General features: G+C 38.8%; 1 protein-coding gene across 1 annotated transcript; it reads right to left on the bottom strand.

Annotated features, from left to right (window-relative positions):
* Positions 1-13,597: 13,597 nt before the first annotated feature.
* Positions 13,598-17,752, bottom strand: LOC310856654 (extracellular calcium-sensing receptor-like; the record flags this gene model as incomplete). Its single annotated transcript, XM_083762125.1, has 5 exons — positions 13,598-14,511; positions 14,602-14,725; positions 14,826-15,053; positions 15,346-15,446; positions 17,557-17,752. The coding sequence occupies 5 exons, from the start codon at positions 17,750-17,752 to the stop codon at positions 13,598-13,600; spliced, it is 1,563 nt and encodes a 520-aa protein (XP_083618251.1).
* Positions 17,753-18,125: the final 373 nt, after the last annotated feature.

The raw sequence follows: 18,125 nt of genomic DNA, 5'->3' as shown, positions 1-18,125 counted from the left end.
TATGCCTATGTGTGACAGTCACAGTCCTAACTAGAACTGCACTCTGTCGAGTGCATACTTGCTTGTTGCACACTAGTAGGCCATAAATGGCCAACTAGTGCGCAAGCAGAGCGCGCATGTAATCTTTTCGCCCGCTGTAAACTGCCAAATTTCAGTATCTCTGTGGAGGAACGTTTGAAATGATTAATGTTTAGATGTAATTATTTGCTACCTACTATACATGTAATCATTTAGTATTAAGTATGATTTTAGTTTCTATCTATATAAGAAATACTGTTTTATTGTTGTAGATATATTCTGGATCCATTTTTTGTTTTTCAGAGACAAATAAATCATTTATATGTGTTGAAAAAAAAAGGTATATAAACTGAATTAAAATATGTTATACAGTATACTTTTTCTGTAAACGGTGGAATCTCAATATCTCTGTGAAGGAACATTTGAAATGTGTAATTATTAGGTGTAACTATTTACTACCTATCTAATTTATGTATGTAAACGCTTATAAAAAAACGCTTATAAAAAAAAGTATATAAACTGAATTAAAAATGTAATTTTAATTTTAAATCTATTTCATGTTAGACTATAGTGATATTAATACTAAATCATGGTCAGAGTAATATGTGTCTCTAACTTCAATTTCTATAATAATACTTTCACATTTGTTAAAATATACATGATCTAAAATATTTCCGTAATCTGTAGTTGGATTTGTATTTAATTGTTTAAAGCCTAATTTTGACATGTAGGTCTTTATACTTCTTTCTATCTCAGTATTATGGTTTTCATTGAAATCTCCTATTATCAAAATTGCAGAAGTCGGAGATGATATGTACTGTATCATGTATTCGAGAAATGTGTTTAATTTTGAAAGGTCTGTTTTAGGTGATCTGTACATAAGAATGATATATAGATTTTTATCTTTTACATGTATACATATATGTTCTACTTTCTCTAATATCCTGCTTTCAGTTGGAATTCTTTCAATGGAAATATCTTCTTTTATAGCAAACATAACTCCCCCACCTATATCTTTTTCTCTGTCATTCCTCATTGTATTGTAATTCGTGTCCGTTGTTTTTAATTTAAAAGTAATGTTATTATTTTTCTTTAAGTGTGTTTCAGTAAAAGCTATTAGATCCAACATTTCGAGTTGGGAATCTGAGTTTATATCTTCTAAATGTGGTAGATAACCTCTGACGTTCAATAATCCAATATTTAATGAATGTTTTAATGGTAATTGAGTTATTTTACGTATATTAGGATTTTCAAGAGGTGATTGTCGTAATCGTATCATTTCTCTCTCTACATTCTTATCTACTTTGATCTTCGTAGGATTAAAGTCAAGTATATATAGATCTTTTATCCTTTTTACTCTGCTGAATGCTACATAGGCTTGTCCCGGGTTAAAATGTGAGCCCTTCATAGATACGACAATCTCTTGTATAGTTAAACCTTGGACCTTATGAATAGTTAATCCCCAAGCTAATGTCAACGGGAATTGAAATCTATTTGTTGATCCTGTTTTTCTGCCTCCATGGAAAATGATAGCTTCATGTCTGTAAATTGGAACTGCTTCTGGATATGTTTTATAGGTACTATTAGCCTTCGCATTAAGACCAACATATTTGTCTTGGAATTTAACGAGTATTACTGTAACATACGTGTTGTTTTTCCCAAAGTCAATATACTCAACAAATCCTCTGATACCGTTGACTAATCCATCAGATACCATTACATTAGTAGTCAACATCACTTGTGCACCAATTGCTATACTGAGTGTAGTTGGTAAACCTCCTGTTTGTGATAGTTTCCTATTTGTGCAATCCAGATCAAATAGTCGTGTGTCTTTATCTTTTCTACTATCTTCTGCCTTTATATGATAAATAGTAATATTCAATTTTTCAAGTTTGTAGTTATTGTGTTCATCGACAGATTTATTCTCTGCAAACACATGAAGTGCATCTTCTGGGTAATTATCAGCATTAGCATTTATTTCTCTTGATTGTAACTGTTGGATATCCTCATCTGTTATTTTTCCTTCTCTGACTCGATTCAACATTACAGCAAAGTTCAAATCATCTTTCTGGCGCATTACTTCATTAAGTTCCAACAATTTAAATGAATCCCATCCATTACCACATATATTTGCAATTGCATTACTTGTACCTTGAAAGATGTATTTTTGCATTACTGGTGGTAATTGGAATAGATCTCCAACAGCTAAAATAGATACATTGCCAAATTGTTCTTGTACCTTTGAGCCATTTTCCATAACATTTGTGCCTTTAATTTGACTCAATCGTTTATGTACTTGGAGAAAAATGTCTGCACCAATCATAGAAATTTCATCTATAATTAATAATTGCAGATTTTGTAAGGAATTTTCTAGTAATGCTACTTTTTCTTGATTCAGTGGTAAGAAAGAATTTCCAAATCTCGATGATTTTAAAGATAAAGCTGAATGGAGTGTCACACCTCTAATATTGAAAGCTGCTATTCCCGTTGATGCCGTAATCATAGAAATAGTGTCATCAGGTTGTATGAAGTTGGCTGTTTTGAATAATCTCATGCAGTCGTAATGGATCAGTTTAATAAGATGACTCTTTCCTACCCCACCTGATCCACTAAGGAAGATGTGATATGGGACAGTTTTCTTTCCTTCCTTTAAATCAATAACTGTATTTTTACACCATTGACGATGGAAATCCATTAATTGTTTTTGTTTCTGGTTCAATGATCTCATCATTTTACAATATTCTTGATGAGATAATATATCTCTCCTAACTTCTTGTTTGAAAAGATCCCTTGTGTAGTGTCTTTGTTTGCTAGATACAAGTTCTGTGTTAGCATCCAGGTCCTCTTGACTTATTTCTCGTTCCGTCTCTTCATCCTCTTTTCGTATAAGTATTTCTTCGTGTTCCGTACAAGGAGCGATATTTTCCCAAGCATGTTCCGGTGGACCATTAGTTTCAAGGTTCCTTATAGCTGCATCTATTGCTTCTGGATTTATACTGTATTTCTTCTCATTTTTGAAAATGACATCAATCTTGGCATTATAATGATTTTCATAATTATTGTATTTACTTATTAGATCATCCTCTTCATTTCGCCAGGGTAAATACAACATTAACTCAGCACGGAAGTGTTTTTCCTTTTCCGTTTCTTTATTGTATTTATGAAATCGAATGACAGCTTCTTTACATCTTTTGTACATAATACCGAGTCCATGTTTTAGAACTATGAACTTATTTCTTTGGTTTTCTTCCTTTTTTTCAATTTCTACGTCTTCTATTGAGTCATCGTCATTCGTTTGTCTATTGTAATTAGCAACAAATTCTGCTAAACAAATATCTTCTAATATATCTGGCCTTGCAGCGTACCTTTCGATAATATTAGAATAAAAGATATCCTGTTCATCATCTTGCATTTCTTGAATAATTTTCAATGGCTTCATCATTGATACCCGAGAATTCTTAGGGTTTGTGTTTATAAATATTACCTTAGTGCTCATTTTCTTTAAAGGTATTGACAGTATTCTGTATGCTGCTTCTTGTGCTGAAACTTCTCTATGGTTGAGGAATACTGATTTTATTTTATTTATTTGATCTTTGAATTCCATGTCTCTGCTTTCATTTGATACAATTTTTAATAGTTGTCCCATGTTCTTGTCGGTTTTCATCATGTATGAGGCTACATACATTACACAAGCGTATGGGTCTGTAATGTATTGTATATCCATGTTAGCTTTCCAGGCCATAAGAATGTCGGGATTGTAGTTATTGATCCATATTTCACTTGGTCTTCTTTTTAGTATAACCGTATTTCCTCTCTTTGAAACGGCTAGAGCTGTTTTGTATTCGTCCTCTGTAAGTTCTAGTAATGTTAACATTTCATTCAACTGCATATGCTCTGGTTGTTGGTCTTCATGTATAAATGTCATTACTTTTTTTAATATAGTACGTGCTCGGTTTAAATCCTCATCCGAATCTGTTTCCCTTGCAATTATAATTAAGGGACTTGGTGGTTTTGGAAAATTAAATCTACAATTTCCTTTCTTCTTACATGCACATGAATGAACGTGTGTTTGTAATGTTTCTACTAATTTACTTAACTCTGGTTTTTCATTTTCATCCGGTAAACTACAGCTTATGATTTCATCTATAAATCTCTTCACTTTTTCCTCGTCATCTACGTCTAGTTTCGGAGCATCTTTGATCCATAAAATACTATGAGCATGAGGTGAACCTCTTGCTTGAAATTCGATTCTGAAAACAAAGTCGATAACTTCTCCTAGTGGTCCTAATTTAGATTTTATAAAATCTCGTATAAAGGTTTCTAATCTATAATTAAATTGTCTTGCAGCAGTCACAGGATTTCTTCTTAACCATTTGCTCCTATCCTCAAAACTCATATTCATTATTTCTTCAGTGGTGAGATTGATTTCATGTTGTTGAGCAATGATCTGTATAACTTCCGGCCATCGGAGATCAGCTGATGATAACGTCAAAAAAACGGCGGGTATATCTTTTTGACGTAGATAACCCAGCAGATCATATAGTGTCTTTTGCCAATATACATTAGATCCTCTTATATCTTTCAGAAATCTATAAGCATGATCTTTTCTCAATAATCCTTCAACGTTATATTTATTTTTTTTAAATCCTGCATTCATAGTTAGACCTTTAATTTATCTTCCTTTCGTCTGTCGTAACATGATCGATGCACTGTCACATACTTGTTTGCACTCCACACCATACTGACTGGCAAGTAGGTATTCAACATCCTTGGCAAATCTTGTGTCAACATTTAAAAGGCGTTGTTGGAAGTATCGTCGAAATGTTAATTTAACAGGTCTGATTCCTGAAACTTTTCCGGTTGGGTAATGATTAGGAAATGCCATTACCTCAAAATTGTCATCGTCTAATAAGTGTAAAGGTTTTCCATTTTCTCCGGGTGCTAAGGAAAAAGTGTATTTTTCAGTCTCCAAGTTTTCTGGTTGAAGACATGATTCGTATTGTAAACTACGATATTTTTCCTCCTGATGGTCATCTATGTAGTCATTGTCAAACTTATTTCCATCCTTCACTTGTTCTTCATGTATCTTTCTCAAGGCTACATAATGTAATTGCCCGATGAGACCAATACACATATTTTGATCTGCAGTATTAGTTGATGGAACAATTTTTGTCGGGTTCTTCCATAATGTTGTAAATATTTCTATATTATAATTCAACATTTCACTTAAACCTTGAACTGTTATATGATCACCCCAGGCGTTGTTTCTCAGTTCATCCAGATAACGTTTCCATAGGACATCTTGGTTCGAATCTTGAGTTTCATCCTTCTTTTCATTATTTAAGAAATTAGCATAAAGTATTCCATATTTTGTGGTATTTTTTTCGAAGTATTCAATAAGTAGTTTTCTTAATTCTTTTCCATTCATCTTTTTTGTATTTTGGTAATTCAGTTGATAACAAACCGCACTAAACAAACAATCTCCATCACCTTCAACATTAACAACGTTAAAACCCCTTTTTCGATAATAATTGACATGTGCTTCATCAATAACTGGATATTTATCATCATCTTCCAAAGGATTATCTGATTTTGATATTACTAATGGTGTTTCGATTACATCTCCAGGTTTAGTTTTGTAAAGTTTATCTTCTTGAGGGTCAGTTATAAAGGCTTCCCACATATCCGAATCCGACGTCTTCCATTCCTTTTCCCAATCATCCTTGAATGTAACATTGTCATACAGTCGATTATTATCTTTCAACCAAGTTAATGCACTTATAATTCGTTCTGGTCTGATATATTGATACATGTAATGTCCTTTATAGGTCAATTTTCTTTTCAACTTCAAAGAAAGTATCTGTGCATTAGAAGGTAATCTTGGAAGTAAAGTACAAATTGGAGTGAGATCACTAGGAATATTGATTGCAGGACCAACAATCTTCTTTTGTTTTCCTTTTGGTAAGACAACCATTTTCATAAATGGAATACGTTGAGCAATTAATCTAATTTCCATCGAGTTTAAACCAAGAAGTTCATTTGGAACATCTTCAAGTATTAAATTATTGGCCACTGCCTGACTGGGTAGTTTACCAGCTTTCAAATTTTTATTACATGTAGAACAAATCCATTCATTCTTTCCCCGTATTCTTTTTCTGTTTTTTAGATCAAATACCAATCTTGTCAGGTTGTTCCTCTCTTTAACATAATCAGAGTATTTTATCTCATTAAATATTGAGACAGTCTGTCGATATAGAAGTCTGTGGCAACATGTACAGACGTAAACAGGTCCTTCTTTTACTGCATTTTGGAATTTTTCAATCATTTTTTGAGAACGCAGTGATTTATTTCCGTTGATCTCTTCTTGTTTTCTCCTTCTCCTCTCCGTGATTTTCGTCTTATGTATATTCAATTCTTCATTTCGTTTTTCTTCCATTTCTTTAATTGTCAGTTCAGCTTGATTTTCTAGCACATCCTTTACTTCTTTTTTAATTATATCCCAACGTTTTGTCCTTCGTTTGTTGTTGTCCTTAACATTCTGTATCTTCTTGTTATCCCGCAGATCCTTTTTAATATATGAAACATGTCTTTTTGAAAGTCGTTTTCTTTTTTCTTGATAGGTTTCGTTTTTATATTGTTCCATTCGTTTTTCACTTCGTTTTTCCTCGTCATGTTTTTTCCTTTCTTTTGTTGTTTTCCTGTGATTTCTCTTGATTTTGTCTGGGGTTTTTTGTCTGGCTTTTTCTTTCTTACGTGTATTCTTTAGTTTGTTAAGTTTTCTTCTTTCTTCTTTCTTCTGCTTATTTTCTTCCAAACGTTTTTTTCTTTCCTTTCTTTGCTCTTGAACTGAAAGGGGTATTTCAAGGATATCATTTCTTATGTAAATACGTATCTTTTGTTCATTCATTTTGTTTTGTATTTCTACCCTTAGATCTCCTTCCTCTTTAATGTACTGGTTCATCTTTTTATTCATTTTATAACAATAATTCCTGGCTTTAGTTCTTCTAGTTCAACTATGGATTGGTACAGAATGCTATATAATAGGTATCCAAAGATTTTTGGGTTCAACAGGCTTCTTTACAGTACGTCCGTCTTTTCTCCCTGGATAGAGAGGCTAACCAATGATCTGGAACTCCGGAGGAGTTAGGATCGCGGTGCAACGACCGCAGATTGCAGAGATTCACCCCGCGTCTCCAGAGCTGAGGAGCGTAGGAACGGCAGGGCTGGAATGGCTAGCACTTCCAGGCTAGCAACAGGAGCGAGGCAGGTCACGCTGGGGACCTGGCGTCGTTGCAGCAGGGCGGAGGGAGACGATAATCCAGGTGTGTGTAGTGGTCGAACCGGCGGTCAGTATTGAGGTCTTGATATGGTAGGGCTGGAATGGCTAGCACTTCCAGGCTAGCAACAGGAGCGAGGCAGGTCACGCTGGGGACCTGGCGTCGTTGCAGCAGGGCGGAGGGAGACGATAATCCAGGTTTCACGTGTGTGTGTAGTGGTCGAACCGGCGGTCAGATAATCCAGTTTTCACGTGTGTGTAGTGGTCGAACTGGCGGTCAGTATTGAGGTCTTGATATGGTAGGGCTGGAATGGCTAGCACTTCCAGGCTAGCAACAGGAGCGAGGCAGGTCACGCTGGGGACCTGGCGTCGTTGCAGCAGGGCGGAGGGAGACGATAATCCAGGTTTCACGTGTGTGTAGTGGTCGAACCGGCGGTCAGTATTGAGGTCTTGATATGGTATCTGAGGTCTACTACGTGATCTGTCTTCTTCTGGCTTCATTACGTTGTATGCACCAGTATTTATGGTAGAGAGTGATGTCATTCCTGGCGTCCTGGTTGTGATGTCAGAGAGGCACTCCGTTGCTTCGTAACACTTCGCCCTTAGTGAAGCTGGTCGATGTGGAGCCGTGGACCAAGGATCTCTTCTTGATCGGCGGCCGTCGTTGCTTCGGGCTCTGGCCTCTTCGGACTTTACCATGAGGTGTTCTGGGGTGCTCTTGCAGACTCTGCCAGAGTGTTGACCTGTTCTTCGAGCTTGTCTTCCAGACTCGGTGGTGGTGGTGCATCAATGCTGGATGTGAACTGCACAACGATGCTTGGGCCGTTATGGCTTAGAGAGCCCTAACAGGTAGGCGGAAGTGATGGCGCCAGTGTGTTTGGCTGCTCGTCTCCTGCTCTCGTTTTGGTTTGTGTTTCTGCTGTGTCTAAGCCTTGGCACTGTTCAGATTAAGTCTCTGTTGGTGTATGATCGCCAATCTCCGGCACCGAGGAGGAAACGTCTCCGCCGCCGTGGCAAATGGAGTGGCAAGCTGGTGAAGCTGAAAGCCCGTGTATGCTACTCGTCTTTGTCTCACGTGAAACCTGGATTATCGTCTCCCTACGCCCTGCTGCAACGATGCCAGGTCCCCAGCGTGACCTGCCTCGCTCCTGTTGCTAGCCTGGATGTGCTATTCCAGCCCTGTCGTTCCTGCGCTCCTCAGCTCTGGAGACGCGGGGTGAATCTCTGCAATCAGCGGTCGCTGCGCCGCGATCCTAACTCCTCCGGATCAAAGGCTCCAGCCCCTGTCAGGATTGGCCAGGATTGGCCTGGTGAATGCTAGATCGCTGACAAATACAACATTTATCCTGAGGGATTTCTTCAGCTCCCGCGCCTTGGATCTCCTCTGTCTGACAGAGACGTGGATGGTGGCGGGTGAGTGCAGCGCCCTCGTTGAACTGTTGCCGGCCGGCTGTTCCTATTTCAACTCCCCGCGGCCCTTGAGCAGGCAGGGTGCGGGAACATGGAGCAAACACCATAGGACCTAAAGGATGAAGCGTTTGAATGTCGTGTGGGTGTCCAGCTAGCCAACAGTCCAACAGTGTGAACAGCTGCGGTTGTCAGTAAGATTACCAGAATGGCTAAACCTAACCGGCCTAGCCTAGTCGGCCTGGCTTTGTTCGGTTTCGTCTCATTGATCTGCAGCGGCTCTCCATCAAGCAGGGCGTTATCGCTTCTCCTGGGCGTCGTGTGGGATGTCTTCCCGGCGATGGTCTACTGGTAGTTGCCGTCTCGGCCCTTGTCACTGCGGCAGCTGGCGATTTGAGGCCGTTTGCGTCGTGAAGCTGAACCTCCTCAGTGGTCGCATGGTCGACCACTGCCTCAGCATTCCTGGCCACTCCGTCACTGAAGAGAGAAACCTGGCAGTGAACCTCCACTCAGGATTGTTTATTTTAAGGACCTTTTTCTTCATAGAGTTTAGGTTTCCAAAAATATCATGTATTTCAGTTGAAAAAAAAACATTTAAAAAATAGGTTGTTCCAAAAATATCATGGATTCAAGCTGAAAAAAAAATATTAAAAAAAATATATTATACTCGTATTTATTTACATAAAGAATCAATAAATTTGCATTGTTTTTTATCAATTTTCTTTACATTTGTCGCTGTGATAGTTACATTCTTTTTTATGTTATTTGTTACTATTTTCAGGCAGATTTTAAACATAACGATTTCTGATTTTAATGCATCTAAATGTTCATTAAACTTATTTTTATTACTATCATTTAATTCAATCAAATAATCTTCTGACTCACCCAACATTTCAGAAATAATATCATGTTGACAACTTATCAAAAGGTATTGATCACACACTGCTATATCTTGCGTTTTAAATATGATCTTTAATCCTGATTTACAATTGTCAGATGTTTTATTACACGAATTACAAAAGTAACCTTCATCCACGAGTCGAATGACCGATTCATCACAAGTTCGACATAAAATCGTTGGCGAATCTTCCAATTTAAACTCAATAATCCTCCCCAAATAACTATATAATATTTCCGTCTCTAAGTCATTTACGTTGTTCATATTAAAAGAAAACTTTTCTGTTGGTTCCTCATTTAATATTACTTTTTTTCCTTCTTTTTCAAACCATAATCTTAATTCTTGAACTTCTGGTATATCAAGCTCCCTATATAATATAGTACCTGTATTACTAGTCAGATTCTTTTTGTCATTATAGCTAGTTATGATGGTTCCCTGTAAAATTAAAATAGGGTAAAGAGAGCCGGTATCCATGGTTGTGTCTTCTTCCCAAGCTGTATATATAATTTTTGTATTTGATGAATCCAATAACTGTAATTCCCTTTTTCTACGTGGTCCATTATTTGTAGAAATAGTCTTTACTTCTGAGAAATTAATGCAAATCCCCAATACGTCTATGACACATTTGTCTTCTAACAACTGTATGTCAGGTATCCTGGTGAAATTAAACTTAGGTTTCAAAATTTCCACATCTCTATCAAATACAATAATTTCTGTCCTTGATTTCAGTATAATTTCAAATTTTTCGCGGTCCGTAGAATATTTTGGATTTATTTCTTTAAATTGTCCGTCAGTGATGAAATAACATTGGTTTACTTCAATCAAATTAAAATATTTCTCACATTCTTGAGTAAATCCTGTTACCTTAATTGTTGCTGTACTGTCTGTAATCCGAAAGAAGAAGTATATTCCGTTAGTAAATTTACGTTGTTCACTTTTAGTAACTACCTTTCCACAGATTTTCCATCTTTCACGACTTCCAAATGATAATGAACTTAATGCTGAGATTTTAATTACGGGGTCCTTCTTCATCCTTTTATTTGAAGGTATATCTGTAGATAGTTCCATTGTTTTTCTGTATGTTTCGTTGTGGAGGTGTCCTATTGATCTAGATCTGTGTTTACAACAGGCTTCCGTGTGAAATTGTCAAATGATCTGGAGTGTTGATATGCCCGAGTCTGTCTGCGTCTTCCTCGGAGAGTCCTGGTTTCAATATCTTCCTTCTTTCACTGTGCAGCTGAGAGTCTTTGGCTGAGAGTCACCCCAGCTAACTGAGTCCTGGTTTCAATATCTTCCTTCTTTCACTGTGCAGCTGAGAGTCTTTGGCTGAGAGTTCCTCGGAGAGTCCTGGTTTCAATATCTTCCTTCTTTCACTGTGCAGCTGAGAGTCTTTGGCTGAGAGTCACCCCAGCTAACTGAGTCCTGGTTTCAATATCTTCCTTCTTTCACTGTGCAGCTGAGAGTCTTTGGCTGAGAGTCACCCCAGCTACCTTTTCTAGCCTTCCCCCGTGGATGTGTCAAATGATCTGGATTGTTGATATAGCCAAGTCTGTCTGCGTCTTTCTCAGAGAGTGTTAAATGACTGAGCTTCTTGCGATATTATAACTTAGTTTTTGCATATATAATTATATACTTAGATATATATTTAATTTTGCAAACCACACTAATATTATTAATTATGGTAACATTTTTGACACGTTGTGACTTTTATACATTCCAGAATCATAATGTTGTATTACATACGTCATTACTGAGAGCAGTTATACAATATCTATATACGTATATACGCATATACTATATACGTATATCTATATACTCTATACTCTATACTGTATAAAGTGTGTAGTTGTAAGTTGATTAGCGGTATTCTGTGATCGGCCTGGTCCAAAAACCGTGACAGCAAAAAAAACGTTCCGCCATTCCAGGACCCCCCCAGAAAAACATCAAATCTGTGCCCGTATTGCTGGACCAATGATGACGAAATGACCATATCTCTTACGTCATCATTTAGAGCTGGTCATACACGTATTTCTTACGTCATCATTTAGAGCTAGTCATACACAGTATATATCTATATACTCTATACTCTATACTGTATAAAGTGTGTAGTTGTAAGTTGATTAGCGGTATTCTGTGATCGGCCTGGTCCAAAAACCGTGACAGCAAAAAAACCGTTCCGCCATTTCAGGACCCCCCCAGAAAAACATCAAATCTGTGCCCGTATTGCTGGACCAATGATGACGAAATGACCATATTTCTTACGTTATCATTTAGAGCTATGAGCTATTAGAGTGTATGACTAGCTCTAAATGATGACGTAAGAAATACGTGTATGACCAGCTCTAAATGATGACGTAAGAGATATGGTCATTTCGTCATCATTGGTCCAGCAATACGGGCACAGATTTGATGTTTTTCTGGGGGGGTCCTGAAATGGCGGAACGTTTTTTTTGCTGTCACGACAAATGGACCAGGCCGACCACATTACTTGCGCGCTCTGCTTGCGCAAGTAACAACCCTGATGTAATACACTGGCCTTCAAGTTGTGCATGTGTGTGTGTGTGTGTGTGTGTGTGTGTGTGTGTGTGTGTGTGTGTGTGTGTGTGTGGTGCGTGCGTGCATGCGTGCGAGCGAGCGTGCGTGCGTGTGTGCGTGCCCCCTCGTCCAGATTAGGGCAAAGGTCACCTATGCTGGTCACAGTCACCTGCTAACAGCTAAAGGTCGTCATGGATCTCTAAACCAACAACAACACTACTGGACTGGACTAAAACTCTAGGGGAAACTTGCATGCCTTCCCTCTGCTGATCACTCTCTGTCTCACCCTCATTCCTTAAGAATCATCACATTCACAGTAAAAGACAGACCACCTTCTCTCCTTCTTCCATCTGGTTCCCCAATCCCCTCCAATTGCTCCCTCATTGGCACACCACACCACACCACAGAACAGGTCACTGCAAACACGGTCACATATCTTGATGTCATGCATACAAAGGGACACAGTATATAGCACATCATGACAGAATACTGTAAATCATTGTATAGTACATCAAAATATCATCATACAGATTGTAAAAGTCACACCCGTGTGAATTGAGGGGCGCTCTTGTCATCGTACAAATTTGACCTAATTTCTCCTTTCATTGTCAATGGCAAATGCGTGAAACGCGTGGAGACAAGATCTAAGTCATATTTACATATGACGTAAATTCCCCCTTCATTGTCAATGGCATTTGTAATGTTATTGTTATTGTAATAATGTTTGTGTTGCCACAAATGTATGTAATATTTGGCGGACATTTGACCTAATTTCTCCTTTCATTGTCAATGGCAAATATTGAGACGTGTGGGGACAAAAGCTGTATATAGGAGGGGCTAGCGCCCCTCAAAAATAACACTTGTGTGAAGTGAGGGGCGCTATTATTGTCATACATCATCATCGCATTCGTGCTCAGCCAATCAAATCATCACTATGGGGTAAACACAAACACACAAAGCTGGGCATAACATTCCTGTCATTCCATCCATGTTTCTTTCATCTCTGTGATAAGTTATCACTGACAACCGATACATGTTTATATCTTTGACAGCTGATATGAGCTAATACACCAGATGTTGTGGTTGATGAAGAGTCCAGAGAAGTGTCTGTATTGCTCCTGTGACCTTACAGTCTAGAGTAAAGGGGATCTGTAGCCTTAATACATCCAATGATATGAACGTGAACTACAGACGGACGGACGGACGTACATACGTACAGAGATTTTGAGCATTTTATTAGTAAGATGTTTAGGTCTAAAATCATCAAACATAGGGAGCATAATCAACTTTTCACCAACTTTTCTGCAAATACATTTGCATCCCTGACTGGATTACTACTTTTCATTCATCTGGTACAATATGGAATCTGCTATACTAACAAGGTTATCAGCAATGAAACATTGTTTATTATACACTTATTGTTATAAAATACATAGAGAAACTGTTATGTCATTGAATTACTTCTATGTCTTGGTGGTGCCTCGTCCCATGATGGACTTCTTAGTGTTTCTCTCTGGTTTCAAAAGCATTATATAACACTTCGGTCCAAACAATGCCACCAACACACCAGAACTAGATGCTAAAATAGCAAATACTTCCACTACATCTGCATATTTTCCTGGAGAGCTGATATATGCAGGAATGAAGGCTATCCACACGGCACAGAAGATCAACATGCTGAAAGTGATTAACTTGGCTTCATTGAAGTTGTCTGGAAGATTCCTTGCCATGAATGCTAGGAGGAAGCTGAGTAGGGCCAGTAAACCAATATAACCTAACAACACTCCAAAACCAACTGTTGATCCCACAGCACACTCATAGACTATCTTATCACTGTGGTATTGTGTGTTTTTATGAGGAGTTGGTGAGGCAGACACAAGCCAGGCTATGCAGATTGATGCCTGGATTAAAGTAAGACCCAGAACGGTTCCTCTCTGCTGCATGGCACCGAACCACTTCATAATGTCTGCACCCCCAGGCTTGGAGGCCTTGAACACAGCCAACACCACCATAGTCTTTACCAGGATGCACGAGATACACAGCACAAAACTGATTCCAAATGCTGCATGCCTCATTTGGCACGTCCACAGCCGGGGACGGCCAATGAACAGAAGTGAGCATAAGAAACATAGTTTGAGAGACAGCAACAGTTTGAAGCTAAGTTCTGAGTTGTTGGCTCGTACCATGGGTGTGTTTCGATAATAAATGAAGATTCCCAGGACAGTGGCGCAGGTAAGTGTGCCCAACAGTGAGATAGTTGTCAAGGAGATACCCAGGGCCTCATTGTAGGAGAGGAACTCCACACTTTTATGGATACAGTGGTCACGCTGGGGACTGGACCAGAAGTCCTCTGGACAACTGGTGCACTCTGTAGAGTCTAATAAAGAGTACAGAAGTAAAGGGACAGACAAGTACAGTATAATTCTAAAGATAAATTACTGTACATTGTTACATGATGTAAACCTACCAGTCTCATTGTTGATTTCTCCCTCAGAGCAAGCAATGCAGTCAAAGCAGCAGACTGGTTGCCCTTTCCTTCTGGCCACACGGGTTCCAAGGGAACAGCTCTCACTGCACACTGACCGAGGAGGCTACAGAGGAAAGTAACACTGAACAATTTCAGTCTAAACTAAATTACATTCACATCATGACATTAATTTGACATTAGCTATTTTAGAAAGCCAAAGTGACCTTTGTGTATTCAAAGTTCCAGAGGATTATGTCTTCATCAAGGATCAGTTCTTCACCTGCTGAGGCTGATTTCTTGAACACACCCACATTGTAAACCTTAGTACTTCCATCAGGGAGCCACACCCAGTTCAAGATATCCCAGATTGGTAAAGCATCACCATTTTCATCAAATGATACATCATCACCAAATGACGTGGTGAAGTTGACCTTTTCCAGGTAATGCACAAGCTAGAAAGGGTGAGTAAAATTATGAAAATCAAGAGACAGAAAAGGGTACTGAGTTTATATGTAAATGCACACGGCCGCATCAGATTCCGTTTTCCAGATTCAAGTTGGCCCTGATCCAGAAAGATTTGCAAACCAATGAACTAGAAACATTAACAGGAAAATTATATTACACCTGCCATGGCTGCATTGTCTGCAATCTGGCACAGCTGTGCCCAATGAAAGGCCCTCTTCCGGGCACACACTGCAACATGTCATTGAGGGCATGGGCCAGAGCATACACAGCCTTGTATACATTGTACTCTGACCTGAGGTCAGACACATCCAAAAGGGCTGCTTCGGATGTTCCTAGGTCCTCTTGTCCAGTACACAGCTCTCCACCAGCATCCAACCACTCTGACGGAAGGGGTGCAAATTTACACTGAAATGTGTGCTCCCAAAACTGCCTCACCTAAAGAAACAAAATTAAGACTTAAAGGAAAAGGGAAATTAAAAAGATATTACACGAGAGGGTGTGCTTTATCGTGATTATTGGCACGCCAGTGATGCGGTCAGGAACAAGGCTTTAGCAGAGTTCCGCAAGCGTCACTGAAGTGACTTCGTCTCATCAGCACAGCTCATTTTTGAGGGGCGGCCTAGCCCCTCTCATGTCCAGCTTTCGGTGTATGTGCAACTTTTTCCTTTGTGTAAACACAAACATTACGTAACACAAACATTGATGATGAACGTGGGGGCACAAATTGTGATTGGCTGGAATGAGATGATGTACGATGATAAGAGCGCCCCTCACTTCACATGGGTGTGATTTTTATGTTTTGATTACGTGTGTCATCATGCTTGTTTGAAGCACAGGTAGATGGCTATTTCATTCAATCAGATTGCTTCCTCAAAACTACCTGTTTATCTTTAAAAAACATCTGGGGTCATTTATAGCTGTCATTTATGTGCACACCGTGCTTTATTCAACATTTAGATATTTTTGATATTACACATCAGCCACATCTCTCTCCTAAGCCCATATAGACCTTATGCAGACGCTGTCCATATTGCCATTAAGTTAATGGCAGGGTGGCAACTAGCCGCAATTTGCCATTGACAGCCCATACATCCAAACAGAAAAGTCCACATTGCTTTACTGGAAGCGAGTGCTTCCAAACTCCAACACTTCTCAAAAATCAACTGCAAGGAATTTCTTGATAGAAAGTAGCTCATAACATGTCTACGGTGGATTTTTATGTTGCCACCCTGCCATTAACTTACAGTATATGGCCGTGGTCTGCATAAGGTCTTAGGAGAGAGATGTGGCTGTAATATCAAATATCTAAATGTTGAATCAAACATCTTAAAAACTGTCTGGGGTGCACAAAAAAGCCACAGTAGATGTTAAAATTACCCCGGAAGTAATTTAAAGTGATATACAATTGCCATTTATAAATTGCTGTTTAAATACTAAATTAAACAAAAGACTCACTATGGTATTTCCAATTGTGTTGTCGGAATCATTGTGAGGATGTATTTTTGACAAGAAGTCCTTGAAACCTGGTATCTCTCCACGATGGAAGGCGACACCTAGGGTTCCTGCCAGGTACGGCATGAAGCGAGGAGCCTGGAAATGAGAATTTGTCGACCAACCCGCAGCGCCCACCCATTGCAGACCTGTCAAATTCTGTCTTACAACCTGTTGATTGTGTGGAAACAAAGACACTCATTTTACACTTGGAAAAGTGTCAGGGTTAGTTAAAGAAGGAGCGCCGTGATTTGTGTATTTTTCCAGTTTATCAAGTGTTTATTTCGCTTGGTGTGGTTGTTATGTGCAATGATGTCTTCCCTTTGTATTTAGGGTTTCTTCCTGGAGACTGAAACCTTGACAGTCAAACGTGGCAATGAAAAAAACAGTGATATAGTGACATCACAATATCATCCCCTCCTCTAACCCCTCCCCTTTATCATACAACAGATGTGGGTGCGGCTTCAGTTCAGGTGGATCACTACCCACCGGGCATACTTAATGAACTGGTGGGGAGTCTACATAAAAACAAAATTTTAACAAATACCGTTTTGAAAAACGTCTTCCTCCTTATATAATAATAATACCTGATGATCATGTTTTAGGGTGGGGAAAAAATCACGACAATCCATCTTTAATTATTAGAGGATAGAGGAACATGGGTCTGTTCAAATGGACATAAATAAAAAGAGTATAATACCAAACTTTTCTTGAGAAAGAAAGAAAGAAAGAAAGAAAGAAAGAATAGTGAGTGCTTCATACCTCAACATAACTCCAGTGGTTAAATAAAGGTTACATACTGTACATGTTACGTACATATCTACATTTATTCCACTTTTCTATGAACTACGTGCTTACTCAAAGCGCTTTACAGTGGTCCATTCATTCATGCAGGTATACTGTACATATCTACATACCTACATACGTACTGTACATACATACAAACCTCATCCATGAGATTAAGCATATAGCTCCCAAATGTAAATGCAATGACCACACGAGCTGTGGATTCCTTCATGACAGTGACAATCCTGTCCAGTTTGTCCAGGTCATTGTCCCAGGGCAGGGCCTTTGAATAAGCCACACAACCCAGACCAGAACGGGCCAGGTTGGCCTGGAAGGTTCGACCAGCATTGTGGCCATAAGCACCATCGTTAAACACCAATCCTACCCAGGTCCATCCAAACCGCCTCATAAGCAGCAAAATAGCTCGCACCTAAAGAACCACAATCAGTTCAGAAAAGATCTGATCTCTATCCTTTCCACAACAATTACAAAATCACATTTGTGCACATTTGGGCAAGTGGCTATGGCCTGATTTAGCCCAAGGAGCTTTTTCGAAAACATTATAATGGTACCCCAACTTTCAACCCCTGGATTTACCATGATCCACTAATTATTTCATTGAAATTTTTTTATATGTTTGGATGACCCTTAAAAAACCTTGAACGATTACTATAATTATTACTATAATTTATTTTGGTTCAGACCTTAGATTGACTGGCATAATAGTAGAGGAGAGTATTCCTAATAGAAATATTAGGAATGAAAACAAAGCCGCAGCACCG

Source organism: Protomyctophum parallelum (genome assembly GCF_964188405.1).
Source record: "Protomyctophum parallelum genome assembly, chromosome: 3".
NCBI lineage: Eukaryota > Metazoa > Chordata > Actinopteri > Myctophiformes > Myctophidae > Protomyctophum > Protomyctophum parallelum.
Note: the sequence above shows the minus strand (reverse complement) of the source record. Positions and strands in the feature narration are given on the sequence as shown.